Genomic DNA, 21,627 nt, shown 5'->3' with positions numbered 1-21,627 from the left:
ACTTTGTCGGTTACACTGAATCTTGATTAGGTGATCAAACGTGGATTTTTTCTCCCTGGCGCTTGGTGAGATGTAAACGTTAATCAATACCAGTTGTTCAGTCTGTTTGGTGTTGCCGATTCTTATACCGGAAATTCAGTCTTCCTCGAATGCCAGTTGAACTGTATTAGCGTTTAACTTGGCTGTGACGTAGATTGAAAGGCCGCCGCTTAGTTGGCCAGACTTGTGCAGCCTCTGGGCCGGAGTTCAATATTCCAAATATACTTCTGTTGGTAGGCTAGCCAAAGGCCATGTTTCCTGCAATAGTATAACCTCATGGTGTTTTACAAACGTTATCATGTCTGGAGATTGAAATTTCGTGGTAAGGCTGTTAATGTTCCCCGACCATACTGAGGGGCCGGGCTGAGTGTCAGTTCAAATGTGGTTTTCCCCGTCCAGGGCCACTGGCAGCCATGCCCAATCAACCACTGTGGTTTTGGACTCCTATTTTGGGGTGGGTAGCCCTTCCGAGGGATCGACCTTCAGCTGATCTTAGTATTGAAAAATATGGTGGCCCGAATTTGTCTAGTGGGGTCGAGGATTTTGCAAGAACCGATGGGTACCGTGGTTCGGTTTGAGGAACTATTTTAATGCCCCATTTGTTAAATTGATCAGACCTTAGTATTACCTGCTCCTTAATTGCTACTGTTGAAAAGGAAATTAACGTTGGTTCGGTGGGTTGGTTACTTCTGATGGATTTAAATTCAATAGAATTTATATCACTAGATTCAATATGACGCATATCGGAAATGGATTTGAAAAGTTTGAGGATGTTCCCTCTATTCAAGATGTCGTGTGGTCCTTGGGTGAAGTATTCAGGGATACATAACAATTTAGCTTTTTGGTTTGTTGTAGTACAATCCTGGCCGGGGATCATGTGGTTAGTTTTATCCGTTGTCTGGGGTAGGTCGATTCTCCTTTGAATGTGGGATAGTTGTTGCTTGTGTCCCACTTGTTCACCTTGAGGATGGTAATCCACTTTATTGGGAGGGTGTTTACCCATTTGTGTTGTATCTATATTCTTTAACAGTGTTATCTGGAAGTTCTCCTTACCTCTTGACCTAAATTCATCCTCATACTGTTCTATGACTTCCCTATTTTGGTTCTCCTTGGGTATGTTTGCCATGTTTATTGGAATTGTCGAGTCTTCTAGTCGTCATTGAGGTGTATGGTGGTGATTTTAACTTGGTGACCTTTTCCAGCTCGTCTGAGATCAAGGGTTGTAGGGTCTTCGCTGAAACCTCTCCCCTGGCCCTGGGTAAATCCTTGTGCTCTTTACAGTGGGTAGATGCTGGTATCACCTTGCTAATTGGCTCTATTATTGTTTTTAGAGGTGATTGTTGTGGCAAAAGGGAATTGCTGTCAAAACTTACAGAGCTAATCGAGCCAAGTCGTATGTTACCTTTTTTGGTATGGGGGAAATCACTAGTCGTATTTTGAATCGTTGTACTGCACTTGTTTGTAGTCTCTTTCTTTCCCTTTTTGCTCAGGTGTTGATTTTGAGGGGATTTATTTGTTATTCCCATTCCTAAGCCGGCATCTCTGATGTCAGAACTTTGTGTCATCTCGGTCATAAACAATGGTTCTATTTTTGATGTAATTTTATTCTTATTGTCCGGTTTGGCTATTTGGAAAATTATCTTGTTTCCAAGAAAACCTATGTTGTTAGTATCAAAATTGGTTACCTGCTGTGAGAGTGATCTCAGGCTGGAAGGAGAATCGTCGCCTAAAATAGTTATTGGCGAAGAGCTTTGTTCCTTGTTTGATTTGACTTGTTGCGAAGGATAAAGCGTGTCTCCTGACTGAGTGGCTGATCTTAGCCTATTTTTTACAGGAGTGGGAAATTCGTCCCTTATAGGGTGACCATCCGGGGACGTGCTGGTAACCTGGTTGTGAGGCTGCTCGTGAATCATGGCCTCCACTTTAATTGGAACTGAGTCTGTATTGAGGGGAGTTTGGAAAGGCTGTGCTGATGGAGACGGTGTTTCGTTAGAGTTAATTGAGGCTGGGGCTGTAATTCCACGTTTCTTAAAATAATCTCTGAGGGTCCTCTATTTTGCGTTGTTAGTTGTTTCATCTTGCCTATTATATTTTTTAATTGAGGGCACTAGGGTTGATGTTTTTTCCATGTCGGGGTGCAGCCTAGGGAACCAAATCCCTGTTCAGAATACTGCAAATATGAGGGTGGTGGCGCAGAAAAGTGGGGTAATACCGTCTCTGATTCCGCAGGTGATTTAATGGGTTCTTTATTCAACTTCTTGTAGGTTTTCGCGGTTCCTTTCCTGAGCCTTCCGGACCGCATTGTGGCATGACTGTAACTTGGGGTGGCTACTCCCCCTTTCTTTGGCACTTTATCTTCCATGCGGGTCAAAAAATGTCGCTTCCCTCTTGTTTATTGCAAGTTTGTCCCAGTGGGCGGCAGCCAGACTGCACTCTATTTCAAGCTACTCCCGCTGCCCGCTGTAACCTCTCCATTGCCCACCCCCACCTGTGCAGGAGCAAGGGGGGTGAGGGGGTTGGGGAAGGGTGCGGTGAGTAAATACAATGCTGGGCTGGTGCAAGGCTAAGGCCTATGTCGTTTAATAAAATTAGAGCCGCTAGGCCAGCGGGCGGACTACTGTAGGCGCCCCCGGCTCGCAAGCAGCACCGGCCTAGCTCCTATGCTCAAGTCGCCGCTCACGCTATAATGTCTCACGGGAAGGAGTAGGGCAGGGTAGATGCGAGAAGGAACTGGTAAGCAGAGGGTGGGCAAAGCAAAGCAGGCGGCAGAGCGGGACTGCGTAGAGTGGCATGGAATGGATTCCCAGCTCGACACGGCTGGCGGGTACCTGGTGTTCTTGACGGTCCGAGATGCGCTGGGATGGCGCGACCACACCACCCCCTCGTTCACCCCTCGCTGCCTGCACACAGCTCGCCTGTTTCCGCCGGACCCGCTCACACTCTGCTCACTCTGCTCCGGCTCCGGCTCCGACAACGCTAGCTTCCGCTTCCGGCGCATCAGAAGTAAAGGGGTCCAAAACACTACTGTGAGCACAAATAGTTATTTGTTGTTAACAAATGTAGTTGGACATACATTTTGTGTTCTAAGTATTGTTTACAGAACTATAGGGCTTAGTTTTTCTATTATTGACTCTAATGTGGGCAATTTTTATAACGATATTTTGATACCATAAATATTTTAAAAGTTTCGTATTTGATAAATCAAGTTTGTCTGCATCTTGGTTAAGGTTTCGACGGCGACGGAACCCATCATGTCTCCTACCTTGATAATACCATTACCTTCCCGTGTGCAGTAGCTCCTTTTGGTCAGTTACTTCCCAATGGGCTGTACTCACCCACAACGGAGTTTCATTCATCAACTTGTTGTCCGATTGGATTGGCTTAGGTACCCTGACCCGTATTTTCATCAAAAGAAATGACCACATTACCGTCAGCAGCAAGTAGATCTCATACATGAGAACAAACATTAAACATTTGATCTACTTTAATACACACAATTCTAAAATATATTTGTTTTTTTAGATTACATTAATAGAAAACAGTAAATATCTTTCTATATGAGACAGGCATTTCTCAGCGAGGACATAAACACATTTATATCAGATTAATGAAACACAATGCAGAACGCAGTACAAGTGCGTTTGTGCTTAATACCACCTCTAGTGTAAAAATAAATTTCATGTGCAGTAATGAGACGTGCATGGAAAATTATTCATCCAAATTCTCTATACACATAACAAAGGTCCATAAGTTATCTAGTATCATTCGGGGAGAATTCCATAAATGGATCGTTTTTCTATCCCCAGCGCGTGATTTGAAATGTATAATGTGAGGGTAAGCCAAAGGGTGTCCCTGTGGGTCAGGAGAGAATCTCTCAATTCATATCCCACAGGTACATTCAATCAAGGCGTTCCTTCCACACATGCATTGTGGATGAGTATCAACTCTGTGATAACTTAGTCTCCTAAGGACACGGACCAAGGGGGCAAAGGATTTGGGGTAGGCGGGGGTGCACCTGTGCATGTGGGTCATACCTGGAATGCTGTTGAAAATCCTATTGTAGTGATAATTACTGAGTCTGTGGTGCTGGTAGAGCCAACAAATGACCCGGCTTAATAAATGAAGCGGCTAGGAGGTGATGCAGGAAAATGTGATATAACACTAATATGCATACCTGCAGTAATTCTAGATGGTTAAGGATCTGGGTTCTGGAAGATTCTGGGGTAAAGGAATGAGATTCAGAAAGCTGGTGTCCAGAGCAATCAGGTATTGGAAGTATTTGAAGCAGGCAATGTGCACACCTTTGTAAAAGGATTAGTGGTTCATCATGGAAGTGCTATGATCACGTCCTTATGCGGAGGATCAACAGCAGTTTATGTTGCATCTTTTTGTTAACAAGCAATGGGGGGAGTAAACAGGCATGAATGAAGGTCGTGTATAGAGAATGTTAGAATCAATTGTTTGCACATACCTTTATGGAAAGAACATTGTAACTTCAAAGAAGTGCTTTGATCAGATCCTGACACCACTGTGGGAATTCCTTGTTATCTCATGTTTATGCGCCAAACCACCATTGTGTACATGGGTCCAGCCTTGTTATGCACTAGCTGGGTCTGGTGGCTTGGTGGACTGATGCGTCCTTGGTAGAGACCTGTGTTTGACCTCATAGTCACAGTTTCAAATTCTGGCAGGTCCACTTATCCTTTCATCCTTCTGAGGTCAATAAAATGAGTACCATTGAGTTGGGTAACAATAAACAACAGTTATTCAGCGCCAAGATACCCTTCTGGGTGAACATGCGCTTCACAGATAGATACATGTTATGTTATTATGTGAATGGTTTGAGCTACACTTCAATCAATCAATCAATCAATCAATCACGTCATTTGTATAGCGCACTACTCACCCGGGAGGGTCTCAATGCGCTGGGGGAGGGGAAAGTTACTGCTCGAACAGCCAGGTCTTGAGCTGCTTCCTGAAGGCGAGATGGTCTTGGGTTCGCCGGAGGTGGATGGGGAGGGAGTTCCACGTCTTGGCTGCCATGTAGGAGAAGGATCTTCCTCCGGCGGTGGCTCTGCGGATGCGTGGTACGGTGGCGAGTGCGTGGTCGGTCGATCGTAGCTGGCGGGTGGGCGTGTAGAAGGCCATTCGGTCGTTGAGGTACTTGGGGCCCAGGTCGTGGAGAGCCTTGTGTGCGTGGGTGAGGAGTCTGAACGTGATTCTCTTGCTGACGGGGAGCCAGTGCAGATCTCTCAGGTCTCCGGTGATGTGGCTGTGTCGAGGGATGTCGAGGATGAGTCGGGCGGAGGCGTTCTGGATGAGTTGGAGTCTTCTTTGAAGTTTCGCTGTGGTTCCGGCGTAGAGGGTGTTCCCGTAGTCAAGTCGGCTGGTGACGAGTGCCTAGGTGACGGTCTTCCTGGTTTCCGTGGGGATCCATCTGAAGATCTTGCGGAGCATGCGCAGGGTGTAGAAGCACGAGGATGAGTCGGCGTTGACTTGTCTGGTCATTGACAGGGAGGAGTCCAGGGTGAAGCCCAGGTTGCGTGCGTGGTCCGTCAGTTTGGGAGCGGTGCCAGGAGTCGTCCCAGGCGGAGGGTGATGATCCCAGGATGAGGACTTCCGTCTTGTCCGAGTTCAGTTTAAGGCGGCTGTTCCTCATCCAGTCGGCGCCGTTTTTCATCCCTTCGTGTAGGTTGGCTCTGGCGGTGGTGGGGTCTCTGGTGAGGGAGAGGATGAGCTGGGTGTCGTCGGCGTAGGAGATGATGTTGAGGTTGTGCTGGCGTGCGATGGCTGCGAGGGGGCTCATGTAAACGTTGAAGAGGGTTGGGCTGAGTGAAGATCCTTGTGGTACGCCGCAGATGACTTTGGTGGCCTCGGATCTGAACGGAGGGAGGCGGACTCTCTGGGTTCTTCCGGTGAGGAACGAGATGATCCATTCCAGCGCTTTTTCTTGAATTCCGATGTTGCTGAGGCGCTTCACTAGAGTTCGGTGGCAGACGGTGTCGAATGCCGCAGAGAGGTCCAGGAGGATGAGGGCCGCTGTTTCACCATTGTTGATCAGGGTTCTGATGTCGTCGGTGGCTGCGATCAAGGCGGTCTCAGTGCTGTGATTGGCCCGAAACCCGGACTGCGAGGGGTCGAGGGATCCGTTCGTCTCGAGGAAGGCGGCCAGCTGTTTGTTGACGGTCTTCTCGATGACTTTGGCCGGAAAAGGAAGGAGCGAGATGGGACGGTAGTTCTTGAGGTTGGTGGGGTCCGCCGTTGGTTTCTTCAGGAGGGCGGTCAGCTCGGCGTGCTTCCAGCTCTCCGGGAAGATGGCGGTGTGGAAGGAGGAGTTGATGGTGTCTCGGAGATGGGGTGCGATGGTGGCGTCGGCTTTGTTGAAGACGTGGTGTGGGCACGGTCTGTTGGTAATCCGGAGTGGATGGAGTTCATCGTGCGGGTGGTGTCTTCGGTGCTGATCGGGGTCCAGTTGTAGAGGGTGGTGGTGGCGGGCGTTGGTTCGGTGGTAGGGTGCGTGGTCTGTGCGTCGAAGCTGTTGTGTATGTCGGCGATCTTGCGGTGGAAGAACGAGGCGAGTAAGTTGCAGAGGTCTTGCGAGGGAGTGATGCCGTTGTTTCCGGCGCTGGGGTTGGAGAACTCTTTGACGATGCTGAAGAGTTCCTTGCTGTCGTGGGTGTTGTTGTCCAGTCGTTCTTTGAGTGCCGTCTTCTTGGTGGCACGGATCAGCTGATGGTGTTTGCGGATGGCGTGCTTGAGGGCGGTCCTATTGTCTGTGGTGTGGTCGAGCCGCCAGGCTTTCTCGAGGGTGCGGCAGTTCTTCTTGGATTCCTTGAGTTCGTCGGTGAACCAGGGGGTTTTCTTACTGCCGTGTCTGCTGGGAGGGTTCTTTAGTGGTGCGAGGTCATCGGCGCAGGCGGTCAGCCACTTGGTGAGGTTGCTGGCTTCTTCGTTGGGGTCCGTTGTGCTGGTGGGAGTGTTCTGGCTGAGGGAGGCGGTGAGCTGCTCGGCGGTGATCTTGTTCCAGCAACGGCGGGTGACCGTTGCGGGTGGTGGTGGGTCGTAGTTTTGTTGAAGCTGAAGTGGACGCAGCTGTGGTCGGTCCAGTGGAGTCCGGTGGCGTGGCTGAAGGAGATGTGCTTGCTGGATGAGAAGACTGGGTCAAGCGTGTGGCCGGCGTAGTGGGTGGGAGTGTTCACCAGTTGCTTGAGTCCGAGGTTGGCGAGGTTGTCCAGCAGGGCGGTGGTGTTTCTGTTGTTGTTGTTCTTCAGGTGAAAGTTGAGGTCTCCTAGGAGGATGTAGTCGGCGGAGGGAAGGGCGTGAGGGCTGATGAAGTCTGCGATGTCTTCGCTGAATTGTGTGCGTGGTCCCGGTGGTCTGTATATGAGGGTGCCGCGGAGGGTGGTCTTGGGGTCAGTGTATATCTGGAAGTGCAGGTGTTCGGCGGCGGTGAAGGTTTCGTCGGAGTTAGTTGAGATGCGGATGGTGTTCTTGTGTACGATGGTGATGCCTCCTCCCGTCTGGTTGACGCGGTCCTTCCGGGTGATCTTGGTTCCGTCCGGAATGGCTATGGCGATGTCGGGCGCTGAGGAGGCGTTCATCCAGGTTTCTGTGAGGAAGGCAACGTCCGGTGCTGTCGTGTCGAGCAGGTCCCAGAGTTCCATGGCGTGCCTGTGGATGGAGCGGGTGTTGAGCAGGATGCACTTCAGGTGGTTGCTGCTGGTGCAAGGTTTGGCGGGGGCCGTACAGGTCCGGTAGCAGGGGAAATGGCAGGCTTGGCAGGCGAAGGGTCCGTGGGTGCGTCTCGGGGTGGCTCGGTAGCAGGCAGGGTTCCGGCCGGTGTTGAGTGCATTGAGTGTTGCGGCGTCGTAGGTCCATCGGGTCGTCTTGCTTCGGCGGGGGCCAGGGGTCCTGGCACTGGGCGCGGTCCAGGCGCGGACAGGCGCAGACGGGCTTGCCTTTGGCGTGCCTTCGGCGCACAATCGGCGCGCCCGCTGCGCGTCCGTGAGGTCGCCATTTAAGGTTAAGTGGGGAGGGAGGAGCAGCTGGGAGGCGGGAGCGGGGAGGGCACAGAACACAAAGAGGGCGTGGCCTCATGGCCGGCGGCGGGAAGCAGGGATCGGGGCGGGAAGGCACGGGGGGGAAATCAACGATCACGAGTACAGAAGGCAAAGGAACAATACTAACAAACACAGGCAATACAAATCTCAGGGCAATGACAAATCCTGAAATAAACCGGCGGAGCTGCGGGGGCAACGTGCAGCGCGGCAGGCACACGGAGCAGCGAGGCCGTGCGGCGCGGGGGTGTCCTGAGGACAGGTCACACTCACCTGCGCCGCGCGGTCGCCATTTAAGGGCAAGTGGGGAGGGAGGAGCAGCTGGGAGGCGGGAGCGGGGAGGACACAGAACACAAAGGGGGCGTGGCCTCGTGGCCGGCGGCGGGAAGCGGGGAGCGGGGCGGGAAGGCACAGGGGGGGAAAATCAACGATCACGAGTACAGAAGGCAAAGGAACAATACTAACAAACACAGGCAATGCAAATCTCAAGGCAATGACGAATCCTGAAAGAAACCGGCGGAGCTGCGGGGGCAAGGTGCAGCGCGGCAGGCACACGGAGCAGCGAGGCTGCGAGCAGTAGCGGGGGCACACACACACAGCTGGTGGCCGTGCGGCGCGGGGGTGTCCTGAGGAGAGCACAGAATCATCATCTTCGTAGCTTGAGGTAGTTAATTTAATGATTTCATTCTGTATATGTTGTGTGCATAAGTTCTTTGTCCACTGGTTAATCTGTCAAATATGATACAAGACTCCTCCACAGAAGAATATGCTCAGCATTACAGTTCCACTAGTTGCATCACTTCCCCTTCCCCTTCGTTTAGCGAAGTAGAGCGTTTGAAGGGTGCAATGTGAGGTTTTTTGGCACCCCCACAATAAAGTACGCAAAGCTGATTCCGACTGATGAAAAAAAAACTCAGAAATTGGAAAAGGGATGTTCTGCACTAAAAATAAAAATCTACGCAAAGATACATTGAATAGTAATGGTCTACCATTGAGAGCTATTGGGAGTTTATTGGAGTCAGCTCTAAAGGTCCTAAGTAAGGAAACTAGATAATATTTGTAGTGGACCGCCCTATTTCTTTTGATATCAATGCCCAACTAATGGAATCTACCTGCGCGTTAATATGCTGATCACCATCCACTGATGCACTGAAAAAGGTTTAACTTATAATAATTATTAGGAAATCCCAAGTGAATACCTTTATCAGCTGAGGTAGAGTGGACTTGGGGCTGGCCACGAAGGGCAACGTATCATCCAGATGTTTACTGCACGGTGCCGTGTCTCCAGCAGAAGCCTTGCATATTTGGGTCACTCCTCAGCCAGTATACCAGGGGCTCACCTATCACCGCATAATGGAGCGGAGCAAGAAGGCACCTCTTTCTAAGGTCTCAACTTTAAGTGAGTTTCCCGTTCACTCTTATAGATGCTGTTAAAATTTCAAGCAACAAAGGAATTAGGTTTGGCCCAGACCTATTCTCTGGAGGACTACAAACAAGGGAACCCTTTATGCTTTTAGCATACACCTAGCAGATACATGGGCATAGTGGTTCATTCTTTCGGCACTCTCTGTTATGAACCCTGATGAGTCAAGATGTGTTTGCCAGGAAAGGCAGCGCAGTTAGTTTGCCAATACTTCAGCAAAACATTTTGATTCCTTCATTAACTAGTGATAATAGGTGGTGTGATTTACACTGCAATGCAGACTTGCCTCTCTTTTGGATCAGTACCACAGAAGAATGTCTCAGGTCTAGAGACATTGGGTTGATTACGATGTCGGTTGGACGAGCGTCCGGCCGACACCGTAGCGGAATGGAACAACCTGACTATTAGTCAGCGGTTCTACCCCAGCATTAGGATGCAACTGTGGTCGTAAACATCCATTTTCCTATTGCAGCTTGTGGGGCAGCTGGAAAAAGGCCGCAGCACAATCTGCAACAGGGCCAGGGGGGACAGGTTTCCTGCTAGGGGCCCCCAAATCACTTTCTATCCTTTTCATGGCGGGTGGAAGCCATGAAAGGACAAGTGGAAAGCAACATCGTAATACCGACGGTGGAGCTGAGGCTACTCCGCTATCATTTTAGGATTACAATTCTGCCCGCAGCTAGGATGGTGAACCCATCGGAGCAGAGCAGAATTCACCTGCGTGTTTCCCTCAGACTTCCAGTATCTTTATGCAGCTGTCAGACAGAAACCTATGATGTCGAGCAGAAAGCTTCCGGCGAAATGTCGGATGGCTTTCCGGCCATCATCATAATTAGGGCCATAATGTCTTCCTCCTTCACCCTTCAAATAAATGCAAAGATTGAGGACTCCAAGCACTCAACCTTTTAAACAGTAAAATCCCAAAGTCACTTGGGCCAATAAACTTTCCTGTTTGCATTTAATTGCTTCCTCGCCATGCTGCTCCCCTAGTTTGCACATATCTGGGACTGAAACCTGGGGCATATTTAGTCTCTGTCGAAAACCATCTATCTCTAGACAACTGCACCGGGATCTCGAGTTGTATAGCCATTTATAGTATTTTCTGAACTTGCCTTTTTTCTTCATACCAGTAGTGGTAAAACTCACTTTTGGTTTGCCCTCAGCTTCTACATGCATTCAGTGACTAACTCACTAACATTTCCAAAGAGCAACAAATGAAATGTACTTCTAGAATAAATATTAGGTTATATTTGCACTTTTATTTAACACTTTCCTTCTATGTTATTACTATTGTTCAGTTTATCAGCTATGTAAGGCCCTCTAATATCTTATGGGTCTGGTTTGCGCTATATAAGGCTGCAAATAAATTCATAAATGTAAAATATTGGAAGGACACCATCCCTTTGGTGCGAGTAGATGTTTCTGAAGAAAACTAGTCTCACAATTACGGGTGAGAATGTAAATTATGATATAGATTACCCTGAAAACCAAATCAAAACGAGAGGGTGTAAAATTAAAAGAATGTATTGTGAGGTTCTATTCCTCAGACTGAAGAACTGCTACACTAAATAAATTGCAAATACTGCAGAAAAGACCACGAGTATGTGCATCTCCATGTTTAATTGCAGTTGTGTGTATGAGAATAATTTTGCTAAGTTGAAGAAAGAAAGAGTTATGGTCCCTCCTTGAAATAGTCGGACACCCACTGTCACACCATTGCTGCTTCAGGTGCCAGTAATCATAGACTAGTTGCAGTCCAAATCCAGGAGAAAGATGATAGAAGTTACAGTTACCTATGCCTCAAGAGCATTGATGGGGCAGAACCCAATGATTTTGTTGTCGAAAAAGAGGCATTGACATGTTAGTGGGGAATTTTTAATTTTAGGCAGTTTGTGTGTGGGACGAAATTCACTATCCGAGCTAATCTTGAGCCCCTTTTTAGGTCTCGGCTAGCATAGGCTGCGCACATGCGCAGTCTCACCAGCGAGACTTAATGACTCTGAGTAGCGAGGGTAAACGGCAGCCAGCCATTGGAGAAGAGGTCTCAGTGATGTCATTCTTTCCGTCTAAGCCCCGTCCTTTTCGGATTGGGGGTGTGTTTTTTAGGTTTGTTCTTTCCTCTTCTCCATTGGCTGGAATGGTAAACAACAAGTCAAAAACACGCCCGTTGTTTACATTCCAGCCGATGGAGAAGAGGGGAGAAAGAAAAACACGCCCCCCCCAGTCTGCAAAGGACGGGCTTAGTGACGTTTCCTGATGCTCCTTTTCTCGACTACCTTTTTTTCTTGTCTGTCTGGCGCTCTTTCACAATGTTCCGTTTTGACATGTTGCGGTCATTTATTTGGTTGTTTCCACTTTTTTACCCCACATTTTCACTTTACTTTCCAGATTGTTTATTAGCACATAACTTTATTCATCTCCCCGTTTGTTTACCTCGCACACATGACATACGGGACCTCGCTTCCGAAGTCCCCTCTCTATATCTATTCTGGTTCACCTCCCACATCTCACACACTTCCGGTTTTCACAGTAAGGGCGAGCCACATTAGCTCTGACAGCATCCTCGGGACTTTGGTTTACTCGTGTGACCCACTTTTGACCCTGTTGGAGTAAGAGGCTGCATTTGCCTGCAGCCCGCCATAACGTATCGCTCATCACCCACTAGTACTTTTGTTTTGCACGAAGCCCATTGAATGTTGGCATGAACTCCAATTCCGTTCATGATTGGATGACAGTGTATTCCACTATGCACTTGTTTTCTGTGTCTCCAGGGCAGGGTTTGTCGGATTGGCTCAGTGTCACACACAGATGTGACTCTTTACCCTGCAAGCCTACACTGTGACGGCTCAACACACATACATCTTAAAACATTCCTCGCATCCCAATCAAGCGCAGACAAACTGGCCCCTCTTGGGCAAAACAAAACCTAAAAACTGGAAGAAGAGGCAAAACTTCATTTTGTTCTCATTCAATATTTGTTTAAGGTTTGTTTTCGTAGATGTTTAAGCAAGGAGGGAAGGTAAAGAGAGAAAAAGGGTCTGAGAGTGTGACAAAATGTTAATTTAGGACAAACAGATATCACAGAACATGCTTGTACAAGTGTGTAAAGTGAATTATCCTGCTGCGTGTGTCCCACCCCTAACAAAATTTCAAAGTATTCTTATCTGATTTGGGGAAAAACAAATATACACAAGTAATTTGAAATGGTACAGAATAGACATTTCGTGAAACATGAGAGAAGTCAGGGATATTGCCAGAAGCAGGGTAAGTGCTCCCCAGCAGAGCAGGGTAAGAGGTAACACCAGGGGACTCTGCCCTGGTGTCCGCACCCCTCTCTCCTCCTGTGCCTGACTAACTGCTGCTGCAGCTTCCTGCATATTTCCTCTCCCTTCCGTGCCTGTGCCTCCGTTTTTTTTCTGTTTGGGAGGGCGTGTGAGAGAGACTGTTTGACTTGAATCACCTGCAGCACGGAGAGCGACCCCGAGGAGCGATAGGAGGGAAGGGGGACGACTTGGGGGCCGAGGAGAGGAGCCCTGTTGCAGGAGGGGGCCGGGGCGCAGCCTGGACAGATGAGGTGAGTGCAGACCTCCCTTGCCCTGGCTACTACGGTGAAACGTGGATGTTTGTAGGCACTCGTTCATCGTCCCCAGGACAGCAGGCAGGGCGCGCTTTGCTGAGTTGTTGTCCCTTTGGCGCCGAGCGGGGAGTACGCAAAGTTTACCAAACTTGTTGCACGGTTCCGGTGGGCCCCCCAGAGGGTGCTGGTAAAGGTGAGTTGGGGAATTTTGGGGACTGATTGGAGCGGCTGCGTGTGCAGGCGCTGTGCATGGCAGGGTGTGACAGGCACCACGCGCAGCTTCTGCAAGCAGAGATGTAGAGTTTTTGCAGGCGGGCTGAGAGCCAAACGGTGCAACTGTGTTCCTGCTGATGAGGCGTTAGGGGCTGCAGCTGGCCGGCTTTATGGTTTTAGTGCGAGTTCTACCACTTTTTCATGCACTCAGTCACCTAAACCAGTATTGTAATTTGGTAAGGACTCGAAGACTCAAAGTTGCATGGCACGTGATTTCATACCTGTATATTTGTGTAGCCTCATTAAGGTTGCACTTTGGTAGCAGTTGCCCCACTTCTCCGGCCAGGAACGTCTGCTGCCCTGAGCTAGGGTGCGGGAAGGCGAGTCCCTGTGGAGTGACACGACATAGCGCCTCCTTAACTACACTGCTCCCCGTGGAGGCGCTTTCCAATGATGCTGAGCGCACTTGAAATCTCCACTGCTTCCTACCTGCAGAGACCAAGGTGCACAGGCCAAGACCGGGACCAGCAGTGTCCTTTCCTTGACCTTTTGTGCCCCCGATTACCCTGTGCCCCAGCTCCGACCCTGTCGCTGCAGGACGTCAGGGCTGGGGTTGCAGTAGCTTTCACTGGGGACTGCTTCTTCTGTGACCCTTCTGCTAATTATTGGAAACACAGGACACGTTTATTTTTTTCAATTAAATAATACTTCGGAGGTGCTTTAATTATTAATTCGCCAGTAGAACCACTACACTGTTATTGTTGCACTGCCACTGTTTAGTGCCCACCACACTTCTGATCATAGGAATTCGTTTAAAGCAGCCACTAGGTAAATTATGTCATTGTATGTTTCAAAAACGCCACCAAACATTATAGAATGCTTCCGGATGTGGGTTGTTAAAAGGATGGTGTATGGAGTCAGTGGGTGGAAGGAGTTCAGTGGTGGTTGGGTGGATGGAGTCAGTGGGTGGAAGGAGTTGAGTGGTAGTTAGGTGGATGGAGTCAGTGGTTGAAGGAGTTCAGTGGATGCATGAGTTAGTTGATGGTTGGAGTTGAATGGTGGTTACATTGATGGAGTTAGTGGAATGCACAAGTCACTGGGTGGTTGGAAGGAGTTTTATGGTTGGATTGAGCCAGTGGACGGTTGAATTGAGTTGAGTTAGGTGTTGGATGGGTGGATTTGCATGTTGGATGGACAATTCAGTAGGTCGGTATATGTCTGGATGTGGTAAGTGGATAGGTGAATGGATAGAAGATGGAGCTGGCCAATGGATGGGTGAAAGAGTCAGTTGGTGCATATAGTCAACAGGTGGATCCATGGAGCTGGCCAGTGGGTGGATGCATAGATTGAGTCATCCGCTAGTTGACTGGATGGATGGAGTCTGCTTGGCTCTCGGAATTAGGCTCTGTGTGTGTGGGTGTGGCTCTGTGTGTGTGGGTGGCTGTCTGTGTTGCTGTGTGTGTGGCTGTGTGTGTGTGTGTGTAGCTGTGTGTGTGTGGCTGTGTGTGTGTGTGTGTGGCTGTGTCTGTATGTGGCTCTGTGTTTGTATGTGGCTGTGTGTGTGGCTCTGTAGGTGTGTATGTGTGTGGGTCTGTGTGTTTGTGTGTAGTATTTGCGAGGGATTAAGCTATTGGCTTTGTAAATGACAATGCCATGTATTTATCTGTTTTAAAAAACCAACACATAAATAAAAATGTTGTCATTTACAATGCCAATAGCTCTAACTTTTGCAAAGGCGAGACCGTTGCTCTCTAATACTCTCAATTCACACTCTATTACTAACTCAACTAATCACACTCTAATACACCCTCTAACTACTCTCTACTACATACAAGTCACACTCCTCACAACTCACTAAATTACACTATCCACAATGTTATACTCACTCTCTACTACTCTACTACTCTCTACTACACTCTAATACTAAAAAGTACTAACTAACTACTGCTCTCTAATATATACTCTATTTTAAAAGTCATTCGCTACTCACTCTTCTAAATAGATATACTACTCCATATACTATCTATAACTCACTACACTTCATCTATTTCTATCTAGTACTTTTCATTACTCACTTCTACTCTGTCTCTACTACTCACTAAATCCTACACGCTCTCTACACACTATCTACTACTCACTCTATACTACTCTCCACTAATCTACACTACTCACTAACTACTATTGCCTACAACTCACTCTTACTCTACTCTGTACAATTACACTATCTATTAATCAACTAGTCACTCTCTACTAACTATTAATAACTGCTAATACTCTCTACTACTCTCTAATGCTTACCTATTGCCATTGTAAATGACAATGCCATATATTTATTGGTTTAAAAAAAACAATAAATAAAAACAATAACATTTGCAATGCCAATAGCTCTAACTTTAACAAAGACGAGACCATTGCATTGTAAATGCTTGTTGATCTTTCCTCAAAAAATTTGGAAAGTCATTCTACATCACCCATAGCCAAGTGGTTGCGTCTGGTGCAGGAGTATGTTTTCAGGATATATTTACACTTTTCTTGTTTAAGGTTCAGCCCGCTATCCTGATTTCTAATCTAGATTTCTCATAAAATGCAATTGCTTTCATGTACATTGATGCACAGTTTAGTTCATCATTCTGAAATGCTTGCACGTTTAAACCTTGAAACGAGGAGTAATTCTTTGAAATGAAATTGCAGAAGAGCTTAGGCCAAATGGCATGCAGCAAAAATTCAAATGTTCCATTGGGTCTAATGAAAGCGGCCATGAAAATGCATTTAGTTTAATTTGATGAAACGAAGTTGTGAAATCCTGTGTTCTTAAAATATTGTATTAAAGTTAGTAAGCTTTACTTGTATATGTCGAAGTGTATAGCAGCCCATTATGACGATATGCTTGTCACTAAACAGGTCCGCACACACTCTCAGGTCCCCCCTCTTTTCCTAGCTATAAAAAAGGGAACAATGATGGGGACACAACAACAGTTTGATGATCCCAACAGAGCACCAACACCTGTTATTATCACTTGCTTTGTTAAGATAAGATAATATTTTATTTTTCTTGATTAATTAAAATCTTTGCAAATACATGACAAAAAGATTCCCATTGAACACAGATAAATACATATAAAAACTATTAAAAGCCGCATAAATAAAAAGGTCAACGATTGCATATTCCTAATGTATACAATCAGCTGTTTTAAAAGAGATTCTCATAAACTTTTACGTCTCATTTAGTACTAACTGCAATGTCTACCACAACTTCTCAAGTCGGATGGCACAGCTTAACCAGGTCCATTGTCCAAGTTAGAGGCTTGGTGATTAAAGTGCAAGTACAACTAATACAAGATAGGGAATTTATACACTTAAGAAGCATTTTAGCGTGTTTCAGATAACAACATGGTTTTAAGTCTCTTCGTTACTATCTCAAAACATTTGTTAGCCAGCAGTTAAGCTGGACGTCAATAGGATTGAAGCAAAGCTTCACTGCCTGCCTACAGGACCAGATGCCGTAATACCTAAAAAAGGGACGTAGCAGGGCACATCTTAAATCCTTTAAGTTGGGACAGTTGCAGATTACGTGAATGATGTCTTCCTTCCCACTTCCGCATAAACGACAAGTCAGAGTGCCTCCTTTCCTTTCCCATGGATTGATCGCAATTACCCCCAAGCGCAACCTTAGAAAGTTTTCCTTCCTGAGTTTTCTTAAGAAGGCTTGGGGTTTTGGCCTTACATAGTCTTTGAGCACTATCCAGCCATGTGCCTTTTTAGTAAGAATTGCTTTGTCTTCTTAAACAGATAGCCTAGATGTTGTTTTTCTCACCGCTTTTTATAAGGAAAGATGATCCGTTGGAACAGCCCAAAGTTTGGACAGGCCCAGTAACTTAATAGAGTCAAACAGATAATCCCAGGCTGGACATTTTTCTTGATTGTGCAAAGCTTTCCAAAGGTGGGAGTTTAAAGATCCTTCCTCAGCACTTCGAATTTTGTGCCAACTTTTAAAGTAGGTACTCCTTCTTTCCACTGTTTGTCTTCGGATCCCAAATTCTAACCGGATTTTAGCCGGGGAGACATATTTTGGGAGATGGAATATTGTTCTGTAGGGGGTGGCTTTTATGACATCTAAAACTGCTGCATCTTTACCCTTTAGAGCCTCACTCCCATATGTCAATGTCGGCAGCAATTTGGCACTCAGGACCTGTAAAAGGGGTTCAAGCGTGAGGTCGGGAAGCCGTCTCTTCAGTGACTTCAGTGCTAAATATGTTGTGGTCCCCTTTCTTCGCATGGACTCTAGCTTAAGTTTGAATGAGCTATTATGATCCATTAGTATTCCCAGGTATTTGTAACTTTGTATTTGATTCAAACGTTGGCCATCAAGGAACTAGCTATTGATCTTCTTTTTGTGGTAATTGACTGCCATAATTTTGGTCTTCTTGAGGTTTAGTTTGAGGGAGTTCCAGTTAGAATAACTGCTTGTTGTGTTTAGTAGTTGCTGAAGTCCAATTGGTGAACGACTGATTAAAACCAGGTCATCAGCATATAGCAAGTTTGACATTAACTTGTTTCCCAGTTTTGGAGCGTGGGATACACAGCTGTCCAGCTCCCCAGGCAGATCAGCCAAAAAGAGATTAAAAAGTATCTGGGCAAGGAAACACCCCTGCATGAGGCAATTTGATGTCATGATTCGTTTTGAGATGTGTGACCCTGTCCCTCGTTTGTCCCTAATCCATGTGTCTGTATGCAGCTGCTTTAGCCGATCCACTTTCTTAGTTGACAATGGAATGTTGCTAATTTTAGCTTTAACTACAACAATTTTCATGCTCAAAAACACAAAGTTCTTCCAATTCTAAGCATAACACACTTGTACTCTTACATTATGCATGTGAGGGTGTAATCCTTAACACAAAAACACTTTGTTCCGTATGGGTTAAGTGTCACATTTAAAGTAAATTCTCCTCCAAAATGTTTGCTAACTCCTTTGTTCACTATGCACACATTTGTTTCTGCATTCATATCCTTAAATAGCACAATGACATGGTTTCACCCTTTGATACATTATTTTTGCAGCAGAGGGCCTGCCGTTGGGTCTGTGCTGTGTAACATCATGTTTCTTTGTTTATACCTAAAGCTACTCTTAAAACATTTGGACTGACATATCTTATCTTACAAAGTGAACAGTTCTGCCATAAAAAGCAAATACTCCATTTATTTACTTACGTCTAGGTCTTCCAAAGCACAAAAAACATGCAAAATGACAATTTGTCCCCGATCCACTGCTATAAGGTACCATTTCAAGAACTGTTGCACCTTATCTCATTGATTGATTTCCCTTTAACTTTTGTTGTGTCATAATTTTTTTTAATTAAAATCACCTTGTAGAGGACTCTTTTAGCAGAATGTTTAACACTCCTTGTTGTCACTATTTCTACTCTAGGATTTTTTTTAGCACTATAGCCATTTCTGCATTTTTGTACATTACAAAAAACCATTCCATCGCTGTCAATGAACACAAGTTGAATCTAGTCGAAATTAGGAATGTTGCAGACTCTTCTACATTTTCTCCAACTACTTGATACGCTTGGTAAAACTGATGTCTCTCAATTGCGATGCCCACGGTGGCACCGCATTGATTATCCACTTACATTTTTTTGTCCTCCACGTATCCATGCCAGTTTTCATCTGCATCTTTGCCTACCAGAGGAGCAATACATCAATCAATCAAACGGTTCCATGTTCTCCCAGACAACTGTATAACATAAGCTGCTTCTGCTAATCACAGAAGTTATTAAATGTGTTTTGAAAGTCCTAATTGATTGTGACCATTTGTAAGTTGTGGGTGAAGAGTTACTGGAATTTCCACTCCATTTATCATGTTTTCTACAGTTTGAATATGGTGATGCATAAACTAGTTGACAGGTATATTTGTTCTTTTCTGTTACCATTCACAATTTAGGTACTCAAAGAATGAGTATTAAGACAAGTCGAGGAACATGTGCATATGATTTGGGATACTGTGGAACTAAAAGCTGTGCGAAGATTAAGTTGTCGCTAGTGCACCTGGCAAACATTTAAATGATAAGATTGCGCTACAAAATGAGCCTTGCTTACTGTGGGCGTGCTAATGCCGCCTCTTGCCTGTCTTGTTAGACCCAACAAGGGACATGTGTGCTTGTTCATGTGCACCCCAAGCTCTCCTAACCATTTCCTTTCTCTCTCTGCAGTAAGTTTGTCCAGTCGGCGTGGGGCTGGACCTGCCTTTTTGTGGGGGGCTTCATCCTGCCGATGTCCTACTCTGCCAGCGGGAGCATACTCCTCACCCTACGCCACCTCAGCCGTCTGGCGGTGGGTGCTGCAATTTGGTTCTTATCAGGCCAGCTCTTCCTGTTGATCGAGAACGTCACCGGTTCTTGCTACCAGCCAGTCCCAGATGGGCTGCTGCTGCTTGGACACCTGCAGGACAAGTCCTCGTGTGTCCGGGAGGGCCACCGGTGGCATGGCTACGATGTCTCGGGCCATGCCTTCATGTTGACCTACTGCTGCCTGACACTGTCTGAGGAGATGGCTGTCTTCCACCGCTACCTGACTGCACGGGGAGCTGAGGCCGGTGTCCCTCTACGACTGATCTTCCTGCTGAATACCACCTTGCTGGCTCTCTGGAACTTCATGCTGTTCTGCACTGTTATCTACTTTCATGAGTATTCTCACAAGATTGTGGGGGCTGCACTAGGAACCCTGTTTTGGCACCTCACCTACCGCATCTGGTACCGGAGTCACTGGTCGCCAGGCCGTCCTGGTCACGGACTCTTCCTTAAGTTCCTCGAGAAGCAGAAACCAAACTGACTGTCAACAGGCGGGATGGGCCGGGATGGGCCGCCCATGGTTGTACAGAACTGCATGTCTAGATGGATTGCACATGCCTGTTTGGACTTAGCGTACTTGCACAGAGAGTGGAGGCTTGTTCAGCCTGTGCATGTCTTTATGTATACACGCATACTACATGTAGTTATGAGGGAAACTCGCAGTACTCCTACCAAAACAGCTGATATTTTTACATTTTTCCTTCCCAAATAATTCCTTCTTTTAATGCCAACAGAACAATACAGTTTTTCCTCTTTCTATTTAAAATGTTTGTCTGTGCACATTTACTTGAAGGGTTAAAGGACAGTGTTGGTACAGACACTTCAACTTTGGGCGGACTGTGCAGGTCTGTATTGACCGTGCACGTTTACATGGATTATGCATGTCTGTGCACGCCTGTGCAGTATATGCATGTTTATGTACTATACATGTGTGCCTGTATGTACTGTACACGTCTTTATGTACTGTGTACAGCGGCACCAACGGTGCATTTCTATAGACATGATGTACACTTGTACGGTTTGTGCCCTGCTGTATTGATATTGCAAGCTTGAAGGGATGCAGTCCAAGGGGTTTTTCTGATTAATAAAGAATATTTGATCTTGCGTGAGGTTCCGAAGAGTGTAACTTGGTAAGAGATAGTAATGATTTCCATCATCAGGTTTCCTGGATATTTTGAGGCACTAAATACCTGGAACAGGTACATCCGGGGTCCTAATTTTTCAGAGGAAGAAAACGTAGGTACTCCCTCCAAAGATAGTACTGAGGACAGTGGATCTGCTAATTCGGTAGGCGATCTTAGGTAGTGCCCCTGCTGGGGGCAGCTTGCATGTGTGCTTATAAAGTGCATATTCATCTTGAGAGGCCTCTTGGTGCTCAATAACAGATGTTTACTGTTATATATCTCAACAGTACTCACTTTATCAACCTCAGCAGAGGGAAAGATTGAGTGGATCCATCAGGATTCGAACCCGCAACCCGGAGATCAAAAAAAAAATTCTGCAGTGGATGCAGGATTCCATCAGACCATGGTGAAGATGGTACTGGAAACGTTGCTGCTCTTTTTGGATTGAATAAGGGCTGTCTCGCTGTCCTGTTTGGGAAAGATACCAGGGACTCTCACAAGGATCGCACAGTCTGTCGGCCCTGGCACGTAAGAGCGGTGGGGACAGACAATGGAAAATAAAAGAAAGAAATCATTTTCCCTCGTCACCGTCTGTCGAAATCTCACACACCCGGCCCCACCGCTCTTACCTGCACTGGCCGCGGCTGCAGTCTGTAGAGGGGATATATAGAAGAAAGAGTTCTCCCAATTTATTTTAGGTCCAGAGGGGGGAGAAAGAAATAAGCTAAGCATAAGGAGTACCTCTTAGAAGACCTATATTGCTTTGTCACAAGAGATTATCCCAAAACATTTTCATAAGGCAGGATGCTATAGATAGAGAAAAAGACTTTTAGTTATTTCAAAG

General features: G+C 46.6%; 1 protein-coding gene across 1 annotated transcript in view; it reads left to right on the top strand.

Annotated features, from left to right (window-relative positions):
- Window positions 1-20,757, top strand: part of LOC147665783 (fat storage-inducing transmembrane protein 1-like) — a 143,756-nt gene extending 122,999 nt beyond the window's left edge. Inside the window, exon 2 of the mRNA XM_086949483.1 lies at window positions 19,522-20,757. Within this exon, the coding sequence (XP_086805609.1) occupies window positions 19,522-20,140 (619 nt within the window). The 3' untranslated portion in view covers window positions 20,141-20,757. The remainder of the gene's footprint in view (window positions 1-19,521) is intronic.
- The last annotated feature ends 870 nt before the right edge of the window (window positions 20,758-21,627 follow it).

The sequence above is a fragment of the Lissotriton vulgaris genome, unplaced genomic scaffold, assembly GCF_964263255.1.
Source record: "Lissotriton vulgaris unplaced genomic scaffold, aLisVul1.2 SCAFFOLD_444, whole genome shotgun sequence".
Classification (NCBI taxonomy): domain Eukaryota; kingdom Metazoa; phylum Chordata; class Amphibia; order Caudata; family Salamandridae; genus Lissotriton; species Lissotriton vulgaris.
This window is presented reverse-complemented; position numbering and strand designations above follow the sequence as displayed.